The sequence below is a fragment of the Mustela nigripes genome, chromosome 1 (genome assembly GCF_022355385.1).
Source record: "Mustela nigripes isolate SB6536 chromosome 1, MUSNIG.SB6536, whole genome shotgun sequence".
Lineage (NCBI taxonomy): Eukaryota > Metazoa > Chordata > Mammalia > Carnivora > Mustelidae > Mustela > Mustela nigripes.
The window spans coordinates 266,407,444-266,431,381 of NC_081557.1; the positions used below are offsets into that span (position 1 = coordinate 266,407,444).

Here is a 23,938-nt window from a genome sequence, read left to right on the forward strand (position 1 = left end):
ATACCAGGGTCCTGGGATCGAGCCCCCTTTGGCTCAGGTCATGATCTTGGAGTCCTGGGATCAAGCCCCACGTCGGGCTCTTTGCTCAGCGGGAAGCCTCTTTCTGCTCTCTCTCTGCCTGCCTCTCTGCCTATTTGTGATCTCTGTCAAATAAATAAATAAATAAAATTAAAAAAAAAAAATGTAGGTTGTTAACCATGAAAGTGTCATTTAGGAAAACCTATAGTAATAGGTTACAAATTTAAGCCAAGGTTGAAATGCATGAGTACAGACTTCTGTCCTTTTATTTAGTTAGCCAGTGTAGTTCATTTCAGTACTTTTGAATATGCGGTGTTTGTGTTTTCCCTAATAATTTGGCACAACTTTGACACGTAAAGTCAAAACTGTTTTTTAGTTGAGCATTTTAGATAAAAATGGAATTACAGGGGCACCTGGATGGCTCAGTCATTAAGTGCCTGCCTTCAGCTTGGGTCATGATCCTGGTCTTGGGATTGAGCCCCTCATCGGGCTCCCTGCTCAGTGCGAAGTCTGCTTCTCCCTCTCCCACTCCCCCTGCTTGTGTTCCCTTTCTCACACTCTCTCTGTCAAATAAATAAAATCTTTAAAAAAAATGGAATTGGTAGTCAATCAGGTAGAATTTTAATTGTTTTTATGACTTGTCTATGATAAGCTGAAGTGTCAGAAAAAGAAAAATGGAGGTGCAGTATAGACTTCGACAGCTGCTAGTTCTTTTTCATAGAAGAGGTTTAAAGAGGATTTAAGGCTTCTTGGCCCCTGCAAAAATCATTCTGGGATGGGAGAAGTACTTCTCTGTTCTTAGTAAGAGGAACAGTAGACATAGTCAAGTTTATTTTTGGTCTGATTCATTTGTCCTTTATTACCTCCTGTGTCTGTCTCTATAAATGGCACAAACCTTTCAATGTTTATTTTGTAAAAACATGGTTGTAAAAATATAATTTCATTTTGAAAATACTACTAATTATTTATTTTTTCTGAAGGTAGAAAATATTTTGTTGAATGATAGTGGAAACTATGTACTTTGTGACTTTGGCAGTGCCACGAATAAATTTCTTAATCCGCAAAAAGATGGAGTTAATCTAGTAGAAGAAGAAATTAAAAAGTAAGTTTCTGTCTTTATTGTGCTTTGTCTCTTGAGAATTTTAGTTAAGTCTGTGGACCAGTTCTGCTAATACAAATTTTTTAGGTGCTCGATTTATAGATATCTTTAAAATATTTCTGTGCTGTAGACATTGACTAATTTATTTCTGCTCTAGCTCAGTAGAAAATACATTTTACCATGCATACAGGTTTTCATGTACATTGTAAATATATTGATCTAGAAGTTTGTTAAGCTGTAGTAATTTGTGGAATCATTAAAGGTAGTTTTAAGTGATTGTTGAGTTCAGGTAAGCATATTTTTACTAATACTGAGGATTACTGCTTGTTAGGAAGACAGTTATTTGAAATGAGGAAGATTGACCTCTTAATATATTGAAAACTGTGTGGAAAACATGTTACTTTGTCATAGTGTGTTAGAAAGCTCTCTGGTAGAAATAGGTCATATCTGCTTTATGTTTTCTTAATTTTGTACTTTCTGTGGTTGCTAGAGTACGAGTACCTGTAAGTACCTTTCCCTGACTTTTCTGTTTTCTAGTTTTAGACCATAGAACTGTTTGTAAATCTTAGATTACCTTAGTACAATGATACAGAATGCCCAAAGATCTGTGAGAATAGGCATTTCTGGGTAGTTGTCTTTTCGAAGTTGTCTTTCTTCACTTCTCACAAATTCTTAGTTGTTTAAGACTAAGTGCTATCATTTGAACTGCAGGGTACATTTTGAATTGACTCAAGGAGAGCTGATCTTACTGTGGCCCATTTGTATAACACTGTAGGTTTCTGGGCTATGTATGGCTACTCAGGAAACTTAGCCTACGATGATTATATTAGATTCTATAGAACTTAACTCCTTAGTAAACATGTAAATGTCCTGAGAACACAAGAATGATTACACAAGAATGAATTGGTTTCTTGGGGATCTATATATATGTATCTATTTACATATATATATATATATATACACACACACACACACACACACACGTGTGTGTGTATATATATATATAAATATATATAAATGTAAAAATTAAAAAATTACTGGGTTGTGATATATAATGCCTGCTTTAGGATCTCTGAGTTGCTGAAAGTTTCATTTCTTGCTGTTGAGACGTTAGGTGTAGTGGAATTCTGCAGTCAGGATGAACGCAGGCTCGTGAGGCTCTTGTGCTTCGTGGCTCCGCTGAGGAGTTAATGGTCTAACCGTGTATTCAGCTGAAGGCGTTTGTTCAGGGCCTCCAGTGTAGTGGCCGCTGTGGTTGGTGCTGCAGCTTGGCAGTGAGCAGAAGCCCTGCCTTCATGCACTTTCTCTTCTGGTTTCTCCGGTTGCTCCTCTGTAGTGTCTCACCAGTCAGGGTGATTTTGAAAACATAAGATGATAGAATGTTGAGCCTTAAGATATTTCATATAAAACAAAACATATCAATACTCAAAACTGATCTTAAATTACCCATGATATAGGAAGTCCTTCCATTATCTAATAATTTCTGCCATGAAATTGAGTACTACTTCATTTAAAATATTCTGTTCATAATGGATTTAGAATTTTTATATTGGTAACTATTTATTCACAGTATCTTTTAATTCCAAGTAGCTTACGATGACAGTTCTAGAAGTGTTCTTAATTAGTGTAGTTAGGATTATGACAACTAGGTTACTTTTAAAACAATAATGATAAAAATAAACCTAAAGGAGATTGACTTCTATGTGCCAGGAATTATATTAGAGCCATAAAAACAAACTCCTTAATAAACGTATAAATTAATTTTTTGAGAGGGTAGCAATATTGCTTTTAATAGACTAAAATATTCTGATAAGAATAATTTTAGAGGCATATTATTTAAAATAAATTCAAAGAAAACCATATTTTCAATCCATTGTCTTTAAGATTTTTTATTAAAGAAAATTTTTTATATAATTAGACATGCTGTTGCACTTGTTGAATAAAAATGTTTATGTAGATGCTTTGTATTGTTAAATCTTGATGGACTTTTATTGAGCTTTTTGAAAATATTATTATTTCTATAGAATGTTATTGAAACTAAAAGTTTTTATAGTATTTTATATAGAAACAATGTAGTATCTATCTTTTTCTTTCTTTTTTTCTTTTCTTTTTTTATTTTTATATCTCCACTCCATTTCACTTATTTACTGCCAGGTATACAACTCTGTCATACAGAGCCCCTGAAATGATCAACCTTTATGGAGGGAAACCCATCACCACCAAGGCTGATATCTGGGTAAGGCCAAGAAAGGTTAACATTTTCTCTAACCAAATTAAAAAAAAAAATCTGAGTTCAGTTGATTATTATCCCTTTGTCCCCCAAAAGGTATTTCATAATAAGTAGAAGAGAAGTAATAAATAGTAGGGCTGCTTATTGAGAAGAAAAAGATTATCTTCTTAATCATGAATTGGAAAGCTTAGGTATAAAAAAGTAAATAAAGGACTTCCATATAATGTAACATTTCTACCACAGTATTTTTTAGAATTTATATTATATAGAATGTTAATATTTTTTTGATTGAACATAGATTTGGTTGATTACAGAATGGAACAGCTGGTCATAACTCTTAAGTAGCTTTTAGAAGTATTTTAGGATCTTTTTAATGGAAACTAAGAGGAGTAAAACTTTTCTCTAATTAAAATCATACCATTGACTAACTTCTACAAATTAGGATCTTATCATTTAACATGTACAGTTGACCCTTGAACAACATGTGTTTGAACTGTGTGGGTCCACATAATATGCAGGTTTTTAAAAATAAATATATTGGAAAACTTTTTGGAGGTGAAAAAACTTGCAGATGAACCACAATAGCCTAGAAATACTGAAAATGTTAAGAAAAAATTACCTATTATTGTAAGAATACAGTATATAATACGTATTACAATATGTGTGTTAGTTAGCTATGTTATTGGTAAGACTTCTGGTCAGTAGTAGGTTATTATTAGTTTCTGGAGGCGTCAAGTTAATGTGGATTTTCAACTGCATAGGAGGGTTGGTGCCTCTGTACCCCATGTTGTTCGAGGGTTAACTGTGTATCTGGGTTGAATTATTAAGATTAATCATGTTTCTGTATAATTGAACTTTATGTTAGAATGCCAACACTTCTTTAGAACTTGTTTCATAAGGAAATCTATTTTGGCTATATTTGATAAACTAGCAAGAAACTATATTTTAAATGTAAATTCATTTAAATCAACAAAGATTTAGTCATATCTACCTCTAGTAACCGTATTAGGGATGGAGGAAAAATATTCCTTTGGAAATAGTTCTAGAGTTTACAAGAAAAGCCATGTTTGTTTTGTTTTATTTTTGAACGTATTTAGAAAGTAGTAAAGCGCAACGTGTGAAACCAAATGAGTATCTCCTCGGTCCTTTTCTCCTGGCTTCCTCCTTACAGGGTCTGCAGGGTAATAATAAGAGCATGTCTTTGATGTCCTTTCATCTGTGCTGATATATGCTTTTGCAGCAGTGATTCTTAAATCTTGTGGTAGTTGAATTTTTAACCATATGCCTAGTTGAATCAAACCTTGGGTAAGTTTGATTTAGTTGACGTGATAGCCGCTTGTAGATCACCAGCTTGTGTAATTCAAATTCAGTTTGCTTTTCTCAGCATTAATATTTGACCTTTTAAATGGCTTATAGTATAACGTACAGAGCAAATCCAATCAGATCTTAATTTATAAAAAGGTATTAGAAGAGGTGGTTGTGGAAATCTTCTGTAACCGAATTTTATGATGGCTGGTGAAATCCATGTCACCTAAGACTATTTCAACAGCAGAGGAAACAACAGACAGCAGAGCTTAACTACAGTTTGGAAATCATCAAGGCTTGATTGAAAAAAAGCAAGGAGTCTCTAAGCACGCGATGTGTTACCCAGTATCTTAATAAAAAACGAGGGAAACCTTTCAGACTTCGTATGCGTGCCAGGCAGCATACTAAATTGTGATAAGTTTAAGCTTCATACAATTTATAGATCAGTATAGGGGTATTATTTCTGTAATGGATATCTGGAGATAGCTGTGGGGATACAGAGAGATTACCCAAAAATGAAAAAGAAGAAAAATAATAGAAAATAGAATCTATGTTTATATGCTAGCTAGAAATAAAATTTTAATTTTCATGATCCTGTTTTTTTCTTGTCTTAGCTCAGGTGCAGCAGAAGTATGTTACAACATTTTAGGTGTGAAGGAAAGAATATCCAGAAAAAATATTCAATTCATGCTGGTTAAGAATTATATTTCTGATTCTATTTCAGGTAGTACTGATTCAGGGACTTAGAATATTGAGGTTAAAGTATTCATTTAGCACTTTATATTTTGGGAAAGAAATTTTTTTTTTTGCTTGAAATTTTTCATTGTAGGTAATTTTCATCCTGATTAGTAGAATGTTGATTTTATAAGTATTAGGAAATTCAGTGACAGATGCTTCATGTTATCTTTTAATAAGGAAAATTAAAGATGATGATACTTAGCTTCCAAAATCAGGTCATTTGTTTCCTCCTGTTTATTGAACAATTCTCATCATCAGAGGGATAAGAAGGAGAATGCATTTGGTTTGAAAAAATTAGGACACCTAGTTGTGTTCACACTGTGTGAAGCAGAGTATTTTATGTTTTAAGATTTATGTTTTTAAGTATACTGGCATTGCTATCTAAAACTGTTGTCTGGGGACTCCTGCAACACTTACTCTAACAGAAGACATGTTACTAAAGGTTTGATTTATAAGATAAAACTGGCGAAGATGCAGAGCTCTCATATTTGACTGTCATCTGGGAAGGAGAAAGGTGTCATTTAATGTAGATATTACACCATTGGTAGAATTTTTTTTTAGTGCTATTAAGGAAGCCTACAGCTCAATTTGTTATATAAATGCCGAAAATATCTCCCTTACAGAGAAAAGCATTATAAATATTTTTAAGTGACACGGGACTGGTTATTTCCATTCAGAATCTTTACCATTTCATTAATCATAGTAATGCTTTGAACTTACTAGAACTACTCTTCTAGAACTGAAATTTCTAGAACTTTTAAAATTATTGTTAGAAGGCTATTTTGAAACTAATGTTTTGTAAATATTGTTGAACTTACAAAGGTGTTTCTGCATATTATGATTTTCATGGTGGTCATAAAACTTAGTGTATTTGTTAGTTGAGCGCGCTACGTTGACGGGTGGAGAAAGTCCAGCAAAGGAGAGCTGATAGAGCCAGGCCGACTCTGTCTCCTGATGGAGTTGCGCACTGCCTGTGGGAGAATTTTATTACAGTCTCTTTAGAATTAGAAATATCTTTAAACTCTTAAAGGTTGAGGTGATATTTTTTATAACAACAACATGATTTCTTGAGCCAAAAATCATTTTATTACTGCCCCCCCCCCCCCCCTTTTTTTAAACATTACTGCTTCTTAGGTTTGAGCTGTTAGCAGCTCGGTAGCTAGGAATTTCCTGGGCTGCTTTTCAGAATGCAGTTTGTGTTGTTTTCGGGGGTTTTGTCCTCATTGTCAGCAAGCAGATTTATTGGTGCTGTGCTGTCTAGGAAGCCATGCAAGTGAAGCAGACTGAGCCCTTCCTTTGTGAATTTTCTTACAGATTAGCCAAATACAAATATGAAGAGTATGTTTAGAATAAAAATTTTGGGGTTATATGTGGAAGTAGAGACGTCATTTTTATGATATGAAATAATGACATGTTTAGTGAATAATCAATAAAACTGTATTGATGGTTGTCTGATAAATTTAACTGTGCTGGCTAGCTCATATTTGGAACCTCAGGATTTTAAAACGTGTTTTACAGTGGTTTTTTTGTTTGTTTGTTTGTTTGTTTTTAAAAAGGTTATTAGAAGAAGCCTTGTGATTACTTTGTTGGTCATATGCTAGTTTTATGCTGAATATATTTTTTCCTTGTGAAGGAAATAAAAATACAGTTTTTTTCCCCAAAGGCAGCCAGCTAGTTCCAGTTTTGGTTACATCATTCATGATTTAGAGTTCAATGATAGCTTTAATGCAGCCAACTAACCACAGATGTGATAGAAAAATACGAGAGTGATACAGTTAAATATCTTTTCAGAAATTAAGGACATAAATTGGTTTAAGCAGTAATTTGTGAAAAGAGTGATCCAGTATTAGAAACATTAGACTTTTGTTTTTTTAGTAACATTTAGATTTTGGTCTGGGATTGTGTTTTTGTCTTGTGGTTGATTACTGGAGCTCTGATGATATTCATACTTGTTTGTTTTGCAGGCACTGGGGTGTTTACTGTATAAACTTTGTTTCTTCACTCTTCCTTTTGGTGAGAGTCAGGTTGCTATCTGTGATGGCAGCTTCACCATCCCAGACGATTCTCGCTACTCCCAGGATATACATTGCTTGATAAGTAAGTACTTGGAAAGATTTATGAAAGAATCATAAGATACTGTACTTAAGGGTGGGCTGTTTACATCTCTTTACCTAAGCCTAGTCTTTTCATTTCGTGTATTATAATTTTGTGAAACTGTTGTAAAGAAAAACATGAAAAAATGTTTACAGGACTTTTATAGGAACGAAAGCAGCATAATTACTGATTAGTGCATGGATATTTTTAAGCCCCCTAGATAAGCTTTTGTAGAACTAGAGATTATGTAATTAAGGAAGCTGGAATTTCTGGGAAAACTTAGAGTAAAACATTTAATTACTCAGTCTTTGCTTTTTGAAATCTAAATATCCAGATCTGTTGCTCTTTTGTATCAAAGTGTTACCGGTCGTAGACTATAGCTTATTTGGCCAGCCTTTTAAATAGTTATTCTTGATTGATTATAAAACGTTTATTGGAAACCAACCTAAGTGTAGTACCAGGGAGGAGTAGACCTATGGGCCCTTGACTCCAAAAGAATGCCTGTTTTCCTTCTAGCCTCCGTTAAGAGATGTTTCTTCTTTTGGATGGTGTTATAATTTAATTTTTTATATTCATACATGGCAAAATTTCTTGAAAAGGTGATTGAGGGTGGGGAGGATGGCTATCAGATATTAAAATTAAAATATTGTGAAGCTGCCGTATTTAAACAGCACCTCTCACCATTGATTTAATTAAAATGTTTCTAGCATGTCTCCTCTCTTTTTTGCATTTTAAACATCCTCTGTCATAGCCTCCAGCCACACAGATCAGTGCAATAGAAAAGAGGGCTAATCTAAACGTAGTTGATGTTTTGTATTATAAAGATGGCCATTCAACTCAATGGGAAGAATTAGATGGAAGTACAAAAAATTATTAGGCATTTGTGGACAAAAAAAAAAAAAAAAAAAAAGCTGAAAATCTACCTCAGACTTTATGCTAAAAGTTCAAATAAATCAAAGACCTGAATATAAAAAATAAAGTTAAATGTACTTGAAGAAAATAGGCTTGAATTTATTGATAACATTGGAGTGGGAGTGGGTAGTCTATAGGTATTAGACCTGAGAAACTAGGAAAGAAAAGATGAATCCATTACATATGGGTTTAAACCATTAAAAGTACCCCCCCTCCAACAAAACCCCTATTAACCCCAGCATAAAGTCAAATAATAAATTGGGAAAAGATACTTGTTACACATCTGAGAAATGGCTAACTTCTGTAATCTATAAGGCTCATGTAATCAAAAAGGACAAACACTCTAGTAGAAAAGTGGTCAAGAGAAAACAGATGGTAGAACAATATCTAGCCTTGCTTTGCAAGCTTATTTAAAGAATAACCTTTTTATTTATGTGGATTTGCTCAAACATGTTCAGAATTGGAGACGTATGTCAGTTGAACACAAACTTAACATTGCTTCATGTGGATTTGTTTTCCTAGGCAGATGGAACCGGATTAACCGGGTAGGGTAGGTGGTGGTATAATTTTTAGGGGAAAGCAAGTAGCCCTAAGCTTTGCTGCTGTGCTGCCGGTGTGAAGACTTTTAGCTCTCACTGGAGAGCATCAAATACCGGTGTTTGTACCTGGGATGATCTTCACAGAGAGGTCTACCTTTATTTCCTGTGGCTCCCTACTAACGGGTGCCCCCTGGATAGTACCCGTGCTGGCTGAGAGTTCCATTTTTATCTTTATTGGTTAGCACTTCCCAGCCTTATTTTGATGTGTTTTCATATCCGTGTGGCAGCTTCCAGTCAAATTACCTTCCCAGGTGCCCGTTACGGTTTTTGTCAGTGCTGCGGTTGACAACGTCGTGTAGTTTTTCAGGGGTCTGACCCAGCTCTGTTTTCCCATTATCCCTGTTATTTTTAGCCTGCCATTTTACAGAATGTGATTTTTTAAAAAAAGCAAATATACCTTTAGATTGTATCTGAATAAACATAGACCCATAACCCCTCTCTTCCGTGCTTTCCTCCTTCATTGTCCAGAAGTTAGGGCCTTAAAAGCATGATAGAACTCGGATTTTACTTTGGCTGTTGTGTGTTCTGGCTAATTGAAGTTTAACCTTTTATTGAGGTCCTTGTACTTCACTGTAACAGTGACTAAAGTTTTGTTGCTGATTATAATGTTTTTATTACGACTGAACCGAGGGGTTGGGGACCTTTCAGTGTCATAGAAACTCTGAATATTCTCAGTGGACAATGCTGTATGAGAGACTGGACAGTATACACCCTGATTAGTGATTTAATTTGCTTATAGTGATGAGACCTTATTTTCTTGAGTTACGTTTTTTTTCCCCCTCTCTGTGTATGTGTGTAGGGGTGTTTGTGTGTAATGGGAAGGTGGAAAAGCTAAACACTTGATAATTTTAGGATCTGATTGGACTCTACCTAGTTCGTTGATGCTTAACTGTTTTTCATATGCTTCCTTTATTTTCCAATAAATGTGTAGCTTTTAGTTCTTATCAATGGTAATATAATTTTGACCATCTATTAATGTCTTTGAACTTATATCAGAGAGGTGAACAAAACAGTCGAATAAAATAAAAGTGTTCAATTAAATGTTGGTGTTTTATTTCCTGTGAAAGGGTTTTTATGGATTTTACTTTTTAAATATTGCCATGAGTAATAAAAGCTTAACAAAGTAGAGATTTTTTAAACAAGAGCATACCTACAACGCAGTGTTTTTTAGAAAACACTTAGATTCTTTGCAATTTTATTCTTTATGTTTTTTCATATGTGACCTTGCCTGTTTCCTGCAATCCCACTTAGGTTTCTCTCTCTGCTTTTTAAAAAAAAAAATACATAAAAAGATGTTGTGTATTTATTTGTCAGAGAGAGATAGTGAGAGACGGAACACAAGCCAAGGGAAGCTGGAGAGGGAGAAAACAGACCAATCCCCTCTCCCACCCAACCCCGAGCAGGGAGCCTGATGTGGGGCTCAATCCCAGGACCCTGGGATCAGGACCTGCGCCAAATGCAGATGCTTAACAGCTGAGTCACCCGGGCACCCCTCTCTCTGTTTTTATAAAATATAATGAATAATCTTCATTAAATTGGGAATTGCCTAGTTGTTCTCATAGTTTTTGAAGGTGAAATATTTTATTGGCAGTTATTCGTGCAATGTAGTTGCCTCCACACCCTACATCAAGAACTAATGATGTCTGTGCTCGCTAATTGAACATAATAATAAAAAGATAAATGAAAACATTTATCTTTTTAGTATTAACACTTTTACTAATGCATCTATTTTCTATGACTCAGGACTTTTGAAATGGCTATGCCTGATCTTTGTTAAAATTATATGGCTTGTGATTACACAAGAATTTGCAAATACTTTCAACTATCACCAATTTTGTTAAGGGTAATTATTATTACCTACTGTCCATAAATCTCAGTTTAACTAATTTTTTTAAAAAAGATTTTATTTATTTATTTGACAGAAATCACAAGTAGGTAGAGAGGCAGGCAGAGAGAGAGAGGCGGAAGCAGGCTCCCCACTGAGCAGAGAGCCTGATGTGGGGCTTCATCCCAGGACCTGGGATCATGATCTGAGCCGAAGGCAGAGGCTCAACCCACTGAGCCATCCAGGCGCCCCAATAAATCTCAGTTTAACTATTAATTTCATTATGTTTTCCTGCTTCTTAAAAGTAGCAGAATCAATTATTCAGAATTTTTCTTCTGAGCTTCTGTTAACTTTCCCAGTAGACAGATAATGGAGGTGAATTGAGGGATGAGGAGAGAAGCATTTTCATGATGGATCCGAGAGCCGAAGAGAACCTACAGAGTGTTTAGAGAGAACGAGAAGCTTAACTGATGGGATTGCTGAATATGACGATGAACGGATGGAGGGCTGGCTGCCTTACCTTCCTTTTAGCATCTGGGTTGTAAGGTGGTTAAGGTAGTATGCTCTAGAGGTTAAGAACAAAATCTTGAGCCAGAGGGCCTGGGCTCACATCTGCTCTGCCACTTACTTGGTCCAGAACATTGGGCACCTCCATTTTTCCTAATAACGTTTTTAAACTGACCATATTCAAAGTACCTGCTTCTTAAAGGTTATTGTGAGAATTAAATGAATTATGGAAAAATACTTCTTAGCATGTGTATGTGTTCAGTAAGAGATGGCCTTTAATACTACCATCATAACTATTATAATAACCACCATTACTGCTGATATCATTGTTACGATTCTTTCTAGTTAACTGAGGTTGTGATTTTCTGGGTAAGGGGCAGGGCATTTACTTTCAGAAACTCATTAGAATGTATTTCCTCAGAGATTTCTTTGGATGCTATAAGCAGAGCTTGGCCTTGCAGATTAATGGTGGCTGTACCAAAGGCTTACTGTAAGTTAGATGCTCAAGAACACACTGATCAATGTAACTACTAAGTTTTTTTCTCACTGCTTGCTTTGTGCAGTGATTTATACAAACAGCAGGAAAAGCTTTGTTTTTCTTACTTTTGGGTCTGTCTTTGTGGTTCTGTATCTTTGCTTTGTGGTTCTGTATCTTTGCTTTTTGCAGCTCATCTATTGGGCTTAATTTTTTTTCTTGAAATATAGTTGACATGCAATATTCTATTAATTCCAGATGTATAATGTAATGATTTGATGCATGTATATATGGTGAAATGATCACCACAGTAAGTCTAGGTAACATATATCACCTCACATAGTTTACCCCCGACTCCCTGGGACGAGAACCTTTAAGACTCTTATTAGCAACTTTCAAATAATACAGTACAGTATTATTAACTACAGTCACTGTGCTGTGTGCAGTGTGTCCCCAGAACTTACTTTCACAGTAGCTGGAAGGTATGTTTGACCCCTTCACCCGTCACCTGTTTGCCCACCCCTCCCCTTTCCTCACCTCTGGCAACCACTGATCTGTTCTCGTATTTCTGAGTTTGTTTCTCCCTCCCCCCCATGCAGGTGAGATCCTACAGTGTTTGTCTTTCTTTGTCTTATTCCACGTAGCATAATGCCCTCAGGTCCATCCACGACAAGATTTTCTTTCTTTTTAATAGCCAAATAATGTAAGGGAGAGTGAGTGAATTTGTGTGTGTGTGTGTGTGTGTGTGTGTGTGTGTGTGTGTGTGTTATATTTTCTTTATTCACCCATCAGTGGACACTTAGCTTGCTTGTATTGTAAATAATGCTGCACTAACCATAGCGGTGCAGATTTTTTTTTTTTTAAGATTTTATTTATTTATTAGAAAGAACAAGAACACGAGAGCGGGGGATGGGCAAAGAGAGAGGGAGAAGCAGACTCCCCACTGAGCAGGGAGCCCGATGCAGGACACCCTGGGATCATGACTTGAGCTGAAGGCAGACACTTAACCCACTGAGCCATGCGGACGCCCCATGCAGATACCTTTCTGAGCTGTTTTTGTTTTCTTTGGGTAAATACCTGGAAGTGGACTCGCTGGGTGATACGGTAGTTCCGCTCGTCATGTTCCCGAGAGCCTCCATACTGTTCTCCAGAGCAGCTGTTCCAGTTGGCCTGCTCACGCCCCTGCCCAGAGACGATTCCTTTTCTCCATGTCCCCACCAAGACTTGTTACTTCTTCTCATTTTAATAGTAAATAAATTTATTTTGATACCTATTTCCTGTGGGAAACTGGGAACTCACTTGCTTGTTTTAATACATTTAAAATTTATTATGGAAGCAAGAAATACACAAATAGAGGCAGAACAGTTCAGTGGATTGTGTACCCATTCCCCAGCTTCAGGAATTACTAACTCATGGTCAGTCTTCCCGTCTATAGCCTCACCCACTCTTTTTTATATTATTTTTGAAAATAATCTTGGGCAATTTGCTGTACCTTTGGAAAGAAATCAGTGGCTAAGGGAGGAATTCCTTGGAGGTTTCCAGTCATTGCTGCTGGGTCGCCTCTTGGGCAGGTGTAGAGAGGGCTGTGATCCATGACATCTGGGGGGGCTAGCAGGACTCCCCCAGATACACTAACTGGGCATATTGGTAGTGCCCTTTTAGTGTTTAGGTTATTTATGATTGAACACGGTCATTACTGGTTATTAAATTTGGTTTCATTCCAGCAGTCCGTAGAAAAAGTTATGTAGGATCCCTATACTTAACATGCAGGTTTCTAATACAGATGGTTCTGCTTCTGGTTTTTCAACTGTACGATGACGTGAAAGCTATACACATGCAGTTGAAACCATACTTTGAGTCTTGAATTTTCATCTTTTCTCGGCTAGCGGTGTGCAGTGCACTAACTCTCTCGTGATGCCGGGGTGGGGGGGGTGGGGGGGTGGGGCGCTGCGTTGGAGCTCCCAGTCACTGCCTGGCTCATGGGTGCACGATGATGCTTTCAAGCATTCTGTGCCCATGCGGTCACTTTTTCCATTTCAAGTACAGTATTCAGTAAGTTACATGTGGTACTCACACTTTACTGTAAAATGGACCTCGTGTTAGATGATTTTGTGCAACTGCAGGCTAACGGTAGGCGTTCTGAGCACATCCAAGGTAGGCTAGCCTACATTCAGTAGGTTAGGCGCATTAAAGGTATTTTTGACCTACAGTATTTTTAATTTATAATGGGTTTATTGGGATGTAACCCCATCATAAGTCGAGTGGGATCTGTAATAATTTCCACAGGCTAACAGATAAAAATGTTAATGTTAATGTTTAATGTTAATGTTTAAGTTAATGCTTGAAGTATTGATAGTTGTAAAATCAGAGTAGGTGTTCTCTTTTTAGGTGAATTACTGTAAGGATAGTAATAAATAGAAGTCTTTGGGAAGGAAAAAAGTTCTTCATGAAAGGAAAACAATTTAACAGCATTTTAGGCAGAAAAATTCTTTAAGACCTCTGTTCAAAGTATTTTCCTGTTAAATTTGTTGAGCTATCAGAGAGGCTGGTTTGGCTTTTACTTAGGCTCAGGGATGGATCTTTCATTTTGTATAACTTGAATGGGAACCCCTTTATGTAACTTTTGGCTTGAGTCCTTAGTGAAGCTGTAGTGTTCACTTGGTCGCTGCCGCAGGGGCAGCAGCCCCTTTAACAGCTCTTTCTGTTGGCATAGGCATGGATGTTTTACTTTCCTCTACACTTAGTTATAAATGTAACCATTTCAGCTGCCTTGGGCAAGTGTTTCAATTTTTATTTTTTTTTAAAGATTTTGTTTGAGACAGTGCACGCCCAGGTCAGCTGCCTTGGGCAAGTGTTTCAATTTTTATTTTTTTAAAAGATTTTGTTTGAGACAGTGCACGCCCAGGAGCGGGAGCAGCGCTGGATGGGTGGGAGGCCAAGGGAGAAGCGACTCCCCGCCGAGCAGGGAGCCCAGTGCTGGCCTCGGTCCCAGGACTCTGAGGTCATGACCTGAGCCGAAGGCAGACTGAGTCACCCAGGTGCCCCACAAGTGTTTTCTAATAGGCTATGTCTGATACCTTAGTTGGAAATAGCATGGTGGTTTAATTATACACTACCTTCAGGGCTGAGATATTTTGTGTTCTTGGGTTATGTAAGTGGTGTTTGTATCAACAGGAAGATTCACACAATTAGGAACAGAGAAATAGCCTTTCATTTCTATGCGGCCGATGTTTTAAAAGTTGATCTTACATTTTCAGTAGAATCAAGGTCAGTGGGACTGTCTCATGATTCACATGATCACTTTAAATTGGGTAAACAAGGGTGTATTCTAACTTCTCTGCCCCCCCCCTTTTTTAATGAATTTAAACACTTTCGGATGGACTAGACACATGTATTTCTTAACCCGTTCTTTCAGGAGCATATTATTATGGGTGATATGGTTTTATTGTCTTTGAAGTCAGAGTTAATAGAACACTAGACTTGAGGTTTAATTATTATGAGAGAAAATGGGCAAACTACTTAAAAACTGAGGTTGTCATTCTTGGCAGATGTGTCTCGGTGTTTAGCTGGATTAGAGCTGTTACCTCTGTACTCCAGATTATATCGTTTAGTTATCGAGGAGTACATTTTGCAGCATACAGTCCTCGCCGACAGTTTGGGAAGTTATATTATTTAAATTAAATGCTTCCATGGTGCCTTATTGAGTGCTTTTCCTTTTTTCTTTTTTCTTTTTTAATGGCTGGTAATATCCAATATAAAAATATTCAGAGATAAAAATGTAGCCATGTTCTTCCTATGGATTTCAGCCTCCTCATACTTTTGAAATAGAACCAAATCAGAGGGACACAGGAGCTCAGTCAGATAAAACTGTCGACATTAATACTAAAAATCAGGTTGCAGAATGAAATTTAGATCTGAAGGCAAATGGGCCTGTTGATCTGTGTTTAGTCCCCAAATGTACTTAGCCATAGGCAGTGCTGGAAAGCCACAGATTCCCTCTAGAAAAGCAGACCGTTTACCAAACATGTTTTCAGAGAGAATGTTTCTGTCTGGAGACTCATCCTGAAAGAAAGTCTCAGAAATTGATCCGTGTGGGTGCTTATTTATTTTTGCTAGCTAACAGTTAGACAAATCACTCTTTTCTTCCTGGAGAGGAATGAGTTATAGTAGTAGAGAGAGGTAACTAGTACAGTAGTTTTCACACTATTTGACTGTGGTCCATAGTGAAAAATACATGTTAATTATGACCTGGTGCACGTACACACATGCACATGAGGCAAGTTTCTTGAACTATTGCTTATGCTTACCGTAATAATGCACTCTATATTTTATAGTCTGTAAAATAAATGACAGTCGTGACCTTTTAAATTGATTTCGCGTTCCGTAAATGGGATCCGTACAGTTGGGCAAACTGGACTGGCTGTAGCAGATGTAAACCTGGGAGTGAGAGTTCCTTCTGTTTGGTTCTGAGAAGATCCGGCTTCTCTCCACAGCTTGCTTACCTAATCACTGGGGGATGTTGTGCTGTGCTGAATTTGGGACATAGGATTACCTGTAAAGATACTGCTTAGAGAACATAAAATCTCAAGTTTATTGGCCCTTAAAGCTTTTCATTACTATGAAAGAAAAAAATATATAGGATTGCCGGAAGGATCATTCTTTTCCACTCTAGATACTTAAAAAGCTTTTCCTAAGATTAAGTCAGACCAGAAAAGTATATTGTTGTGTTGAGCTGTTCTCTGCTCTTACGGAATTTCTTCTGCTGAACTGCATTTAGGTGTTATGTTACCGGTCATCACAGAAGGAACGACCCATTGCAGTTTCTTAAGGACATTATTCATGCTGTATGAACTTTTCTTTAGAAACACTTGGGAGAATTTACTCTTTACCATCAGTATTAGGAATAGTGCTTTTTCTTAACACCTGGTTTGTTTTTGTGCTGAGGATACTGTGATTCTTGTAATGGATCATGTTGTTGTATTTATGTTGCCAACTAGAAGAAAGTAACTAAATTTTTGGCTTACATTTATAGGGCCAAATCTTTACTGACATTATGGCAGCTTCTTTACTGACATTATCCTGTTTTTTTTTTTTTTTTGTGGGGGTGGGCACGAGCTCTTAGCCATTACTTTTCTATTAATATTAATTTTCTCATATACTTAAACTCATAGTTTTGGGGCACCTGGGTGGCTCATTGGGTTCAGTGTCTGCCTTTGGCTAAGGTCATGATCCCAGGGTCCTTGGGTCAAGCCCCACGTCGGGCTGCCTGCTACTCTCTTTCCCTCTGCCCCTCTCCCTGCTCGTGCTCTCTCTCTCTCTCTCTGCTCTGTTTCTCTCTCTCTCAAATAAATAAAGTCTTTGGAAAAAAGAAAACAAACCCAAAACCTCATAGTTTTGTATGCTTTTTCAGGTCTCTTATAGGAATAAATATTTATAATTAGCTACAGTTGAAATTAGATTTTAAAAGCCACATAAACTTAATTGTTAGTATAGAAAATAGATTAAGTTTGTGAATTTGATAAGTTTCTTGTGATTTGTTTTTAAAAAGTATATGAATAAACATTTATTGTTAAAAGTCTGTTTAAATTTATTTCTATATCATGTGCTGTTATATTTTTAAAACATTTAATATTTGTTGGTATCAAGATCAAATATGATTTTGGAGGATAAAATAAACCTGTAGATGCCTGAATCTTCTCTGGAATGTGGTTGAATACAAACTAAATAAATAAATGTTTTTGGTTATTTACATCTAACAATGGTGACAAAATAATAATCAGTTTTATAAGTGACCTATTGTAAGTCTATAAAGTCAAGTTACATACAGAGTATTTTTTTTTTTAAGATTTATTTACTTACTTTTAGAGAGAGAGAGAGAGAGGGAAAGAGAGTGTGCACGTATGCATGGGTAGAGGGGTGGAGGGAGAGAGACCCCAAGCTGGTTCCTTGCTGAGTGCAGAGCCTGATGTGGGGCTGGGTCCCACGTCCCCGAGATCATGACCTGAGCTGAAATCGAGTCTGATGCTTAACCAACTGACCACCCAGGCGCCCTCATGTAGAATATTTTTAAAAACTGACTTTTTAGAATCTCCTGAATCAATTTCTAAGTTTGTACTTAGTGTCATTTGAGGCACACTGTGTTTTTAACCTAAGTTTATCCTGCTGTTGGAGATGTAGAATATGTTGTTTGTTCAAATATTACTTAAATTTGAAAGGAAGATTTAATTTTTTTTTCTAATTTTAATTTACCCATTTATATACTTAGATCTTTCTATATATAATTTTCTTAGCAAGTTTCAGAAGATTATCTAATTGATGCTGTGCATTTTTATTCCAAATAGGTTTAAAAATGATTTGAGGGGTGCCTGGGTGGCTTGATTGGTTAAATGTCTAACTCTTGGTTTTGGCCCAGGTCATGATCTGAGAGTCCTGGGTTTGAGCCCCATGTTGGGCTCCACACTCAGTGGGGAGTCTGCTTCAGGATTCTCTCTCTGTCTCCCTGTGTCTCGCCCCAACCCCCTCTCACTCTCTCTTTGTAAAATAAGTAAGTTGTAAAAAATGATTTGAACATTGTAAGAACTTAGAGTTAATCAGTGAATCAGAGTTAGAACATGGAGATGTTGTAACAAAATATGAACTTTCTAGTTATAGAATTGAGTGTAGATGTCAGCGTTCTTGTGAACTTGTGAATAAGTGATGTAATAGAAAAGTAGTCATTCGGTTAGAAAAAAAGATCATTTTCGTTAGGAAAAAAAGTCAGGTATTTCAAGCAATGTTGTAAGACTGGTGTGAAATCTGTTTATAATAGAACCATAAAGCTTACTCATACTTTTGAACATGATGTGAATAATATGTAGAAAGAAGAGCTTGGGTGAATATCGTTAACATCAGTATGGGAAGAAAGAATGTTTTTGGAAAACTGTTGTGTCAACCCTGAACTACTTTGTTAAACATAATGCACAAACAACTCAATCTTTTCTCAATGATTCGGGATCATTTGAAAATTAGTGGAGGTATTTTAGATAATAAAATAAAGACCTCTACTGTGGCTTTGGAACTTTCTTGAATAATTCCCTGGTGTTCACTAAACTCACTGTTTTGTGTCACTTTCTGAGAAGACCATTTCTATTTGTTTATTTATACAAATATATTTCTATTTATGTATTTATACTTCTGGTGCAGAGCTCTTCCGTGACCATTTTTGCTTCAGTTAATGCTTCAGGTTCATGTAGAAAATAACAATTTCTATATTTTCTAGAACATGAGTGAAGTCTACTAGAATCACTTGATCTTAGAATGGAAAAAAGTGTATATTCATTTCATTGTTTTAATGCGCCCCTACATAGCTTCTGTGTATTCCATGAAACTTACCAGTTTAATCTGTTCTTTCAGGGTTCATGCTGGAACCAGATCCAGAGCGCAGACCTGACATATTTCAAGTGTCCTATTTTGCATTTAAATTTGCCAAAAAGGATTGTCCAGTTTCCAACATCAATGTGAGTAGTTTTTCTTTTTTTTTCTTATATACATTTATTTATTTATTTTTATTTCTTTTCAGCATAACAGTATCATTATTTTTGCACCACACCCGGTGCTCCATGCCATCCGTGCCCTCTCTAATACCCACCACCTGGTACCCCGACCTCCCACTCCCCGCCCATTCAAAACCCTCAGATTGTTTTTCAGAGTCCATAGTCTCTCATGATTCACCTCCCCTTCCAGATGTGAGTAGTTTTTCAAGTAGGATATGAATTTAAAATCTCATTTCTTTTTTTTTTTTCTTTAAAGATTTTATCTATTTGACAGAGAGATCACAAGTAGGCAGAGGGGCAGGCAGAGAGGGGGGGGAAGCAGGCTCCCTGCAGAGCAGAGAGAGCTCAATGTGGGGTTGGATATCAGGATGCTGAGACCATGACCTGAGCCAAAGGCAGAGGCTTAACCCACTGAGCCACCCAGGCACCCCATAAAATCCCATGTTGTATGTATAGGTACATACATTTTCAGAATTACTTGTTTTATGACAAGCGGTCTGACAGTGTGTTTGTGATTAGTATTTTTATAAAAAGTCACAGTTGCCAAACTGTGCCGAGGTGCCCTGGGAGCTACAGCAGACCTGGGATCCTGCAGGATCTTTTTCCTTTTTGAGGGACACACAGTAACCTCTGTTTGACACAGCACAAACTGCTTTTATTCAGTTGTTTGGGCCTCTCTATTCCATTGGGAGGTGCCTCATGAAAAATTGCTGAGGCGCGAAGTGCTGGGTAAAAAGTCTGGTTGCCTTTGGTATAAAGAGCGTAGCTATTATACATGGAGAGACCTGGCTTCAGTTCTGTCAGTGACTGGTTTTGTATGTTTTGGGGAGTTACTTACTATCTCTTTCTTTTTCTGTGAAAATAATACTTATGAGGATCACAAATAATAAATGTGAACCCTGTGCTTCATCCTGGAAGGTGTTGAGTTGATGGTAGTTAGCATTATTCTGAGGCTTTGAGTTCGTCTGCACAGTGCACCTGATCCCAGCACATTAACTCTGTATGGCAAGTCTTTGATGATTTTAATAAAGGTCTGTGTTTATCACTGACTTTAAGCCAGTCTCAGCTTTTTTTTTCTTTTAAAGATTTTATTTATTTATTTGACAGACAGAGATCACAAGTAGGCAGAGAGGCAGGCAGAGAGAGGTGGAAGCAAGCTCCCTGCTGAGCAGTGAGTCTGATGCGGGACTCGATCCCAGGACCCTGAGATCATGTCCTAAACCGAAGACAGAGGCTTAACCCACTGAGCCACCCAGGCGCCCCCAGTCTCAACTTTTAAAGATTATTCTGGCTTTTGTTCAGATAGGTCTTTTTGGTGTATAAAACTTCGTCCATCCTACTAAAAAAATAAGGAAGTTGGTACTATTTCTTTTTGTTTTTTGAAGCTTCAATGTAATATATTCTCTGTCGAAGCTGAAAGTGAGGCAGTTCTAACGTAGTCATGAAAGCAGGTTGATTTGACATTTGTGGATTTCTAGTTTTTCATTCAGCAAATATGTATTTGGGTGCCTGCTCTAAGACAGACATTAGAGAGCATGTGTTTGGTGACCTTTACGAGCGGTGTGAGGAGTGTATCTGCAGTAGAAACCACACTTCCCTCTGCTCTTGGGGTTCGCTTCTTTTTCCAAAGTCCTTTGGAAAATAGTCACTGATTTACAAGTATACTGTAATCCTTCTTTTAATCTGATATTTACCGGTTTGTAAAGTGGATCTGATGATGATGTTCTGTTTCTTTTCCAACGGTGTCTGTGGAACATGAATATGAAAGTGACATTTGGGGAGCGTGCAGTGATATTTGCAGATTAGATCTGGCAAATACGTGTGGGCATGTCGTAGGCATCTGAGGTGCAAGTAGTATTTCCTTGATAGTACTTTTCAAGGGTATATCCATACTGTTTAAATGAAACTTTCTGCAGTTAAAATGAAAACGAAAATGAAAAGTTTTATTTTTTTCTTCCAAGAATTCTTCTGTTCCTTCCGCTCTTCCTGAACCGATGACTGCTAGTGAAGCAGCTTCTAGGAAAAGCCAAATAAAAGCCAGGTAGGCAAAGCTGTGCTGAGATCGGAAAAGACCTTTTTTATGAAGTGTATAGTTCCTTTTTAAGTTCTAGCTAGTATTGTTGATTAAATGTCATTTTCACACACAAAAAATGTATGTTCTTTACTGCATGTGATGAATAGCTTAGATAGCAACTATAAACTGAGCTTTTTTGCATTAGATATGGGATTTGACGTCGATCTTACTCGAAATGCTCACCCTCAGCAGTTAGGAAGTGATTATGCAACAAGTGATGTTCTGTTGGGTCATTTTGAAGGGTGTCATTATTCTATCACATGGTAACTCTCATGAAATTTTTTTATTGTGTTTATAGCTAGTATTTTTTTTTTTAATTTAAGGAAAGAAATGACTTACAGCAAACTAAAGTATTCTAAATTCATATGTTCTTTTATGTATTCTAATACATATTTGGAATATGTATTGCTATGTATAACTTACAATGAATGGTTATAACTAATTCTTTTAAGGCTGATAAAGAAGTATAATGTTTTAAATTATCATTCATAGTTTTTTATTGTACCGGTAAGTTTGATATGTATTATGTAGGTTAAGATGTGTGTCTGATCAGTGATTGAATTAATGATTTTTTATACTATTTTTGTCTATAAAGGTTAATAAACAGGATTATAATTTAGATTGTCAGATAATATTGCATGTGGGGAGATATCTTGGTCATGGCTTTTTTTCCCCCTTTTCGTAAAGGTTTCTTTATCTGAGAGAGAGCATGAGCTCTCGAGTTGTGGGGGTTGGAGGGTGGCAGAGGGAGAGAGCAGAGCGTTGGAGAATCTCCGACTCCCCGCTGAGCACCCGGTGCATCTCAGGGCTCGGTCTCAGGACCTCTGAGATCAGGACCTGAGCTGAAGTCAGGAGTTGGACACTTAACTGACTGAGCCACCCAGGTGTCCCATTCAGAGCTTTTTTTGTATTTTACTTAGGTAAAGATTTTATTTGACATGAAATACATAAAATATGTTTATTATGCACCTTATAACAGGTGTAAGATAGAGATCCTGGAAACACAAAGAAAAAGGAACAGTGTTTATTCTCAAGGAGCTCCCATTCTAATGAAGATAGACAAGAGACAGTTACATGTACAGACACTGCGTTACACAGGTAGATGCACGCGCAGCTACTGTGCAGCTCTGAGAGGGGGAAAGGGCGAGCTGGGAGCAGAGAGAGCCGCCTCTCCCTGGGGCCGTGGCTCCTGCTGGGTGGACGTGCTGGGGAGAGAAAGGACAGCAGACAGGCAACTCAGGCAGGAAGAAGGCCCGTTGTCAGCGTGCCGGCCGAAGCGTAAGGGGACAAGAGACGGCAGTGGTGGGAAGCGGCAGCTAGATGCCGGCCCCAGCAACTGGGTCTCTGTGTCATGCTGAAAAATCGGCACTTTGGGCTTGAAGCCGGTGGATTTTCAACTTTGCAGTTCGCTCTACCATTTGGGACTTCGTGTGAGATGTATTGTTATAATAATAAAAAATAATTTGTTGTTTGTAAATTGTTAAAATATCATTTATGAATGACTTTGTTTAAAAAATATGCCCTCAGTCTAAAAATATTATCTTCGCTCTCTTGAATTTTAAAATACTCTCTCGAGTAAGAGACGGAAGGAATAAAGTTCCATCTACCTCGCGGGAATCTTCTGACCGACGGTCTCCTCTATGGCACAGCTGTAGTTGGCAGCTGCTGTTCGAGTTGAGTCGATGAATTCCCATAGGACATGTCAGTTCAACTTTACTGTGGTCTTTAAAATTTTATTTATTTTTTAACAATTTATTTGAGAGAGAGAAAGAGAAAGAGTGTAAGCGGAGGGGTGGGCAGAGGGAGAGAATCCTTGAAGCAGACGTCCTGGTGAGCTGGGAGGGGCTGCCGCTCCACTCCAGCCCAAGACCCACGACCTCATCATGGCCTGAGCTGGAACCAGCAGTCCGTCCCTTGTCTGACTGAGCCACTCAGGTGTCCCTTTTGTGGTTTTTTAAGTAATTATTGTGTTAATGATGAAATCTGTAAGAAAGTAGATACAGATTTTTTAAGAAGCATGAGTCAAGTGGACAAAAATGATGCTTTGAGTATCTCTTTAACCATGACCGAAGTCCTAGCTATACAGTTACAGGCAAATGAAAGAGTGCAACTAAAATTCACAGTGCTATCCATGTTAGGTTAAATCTGTACATTACATTAAAAAATTAGGTTCACTGGTACTTATGGTCGATAATATAAATTTTCTCTTTATTGACAGAATCAGTAAAGTACTTGAAAAAATTTCAATATGTATAAAACCTAATTTAAAGATTTAGTTAGTCCTTTTTTCATGTAAAAGTCTTCTTGATGGAGGACAGGGGATTGGAGCAATCTTTAAGTAGCTTTGCATCATCATTTACAGGTTTTAGAGCTTCTGTGAGTATTCTCCATGTACCCCGCCTTTACTGAGGGACACAGCGCACTGGTCTCCTTCTTTCTTAAAAGCTCTTTTCTACCTCCCTGAAACCTGCATCTGCTCTTGGGATTGTTAAACATGGCAGACTTGTGACTCATGTCTGATAATGGGAAG

General features: G+C 37.2%; 1 protein-coding gene across 1 annotated transcript in view; it reads left to right on the forward strand.

The window, feature by feature from the left end:
• Positions 1 to 23,938, forward strand: part of BMP2K (BMP2 inducible kinase) — an 85,625-nt gene that overhangs the window by 27,127 nt on the left and 34,560 nt on the right. Inside the window, exons 5-9 of the mRNA XM_059378718.1 lie at positions 999 to 1,120; positions 3,272 to 3,353; positions 7,355 to 7,487; positions 19,195 to 19,298; positions 21,296 to 21,375. Coding sequence (XP_059234701.1) covers positions 999 to 1,120; positions 3,272 to 3,353; positions 7,355 to 7,487; positions 19,195 to 19,298; positions 21,296 to 21,375 — 521 coding nt within the window. The remainder of the gene's footprint in view (positions 1 to 998; positions 1,121 to 3,271; positions 3,354 to 7,354; positions 7,488 to 19,194; positions 19,299 to 21,295; positions 21,376 to 23,938) is intronic.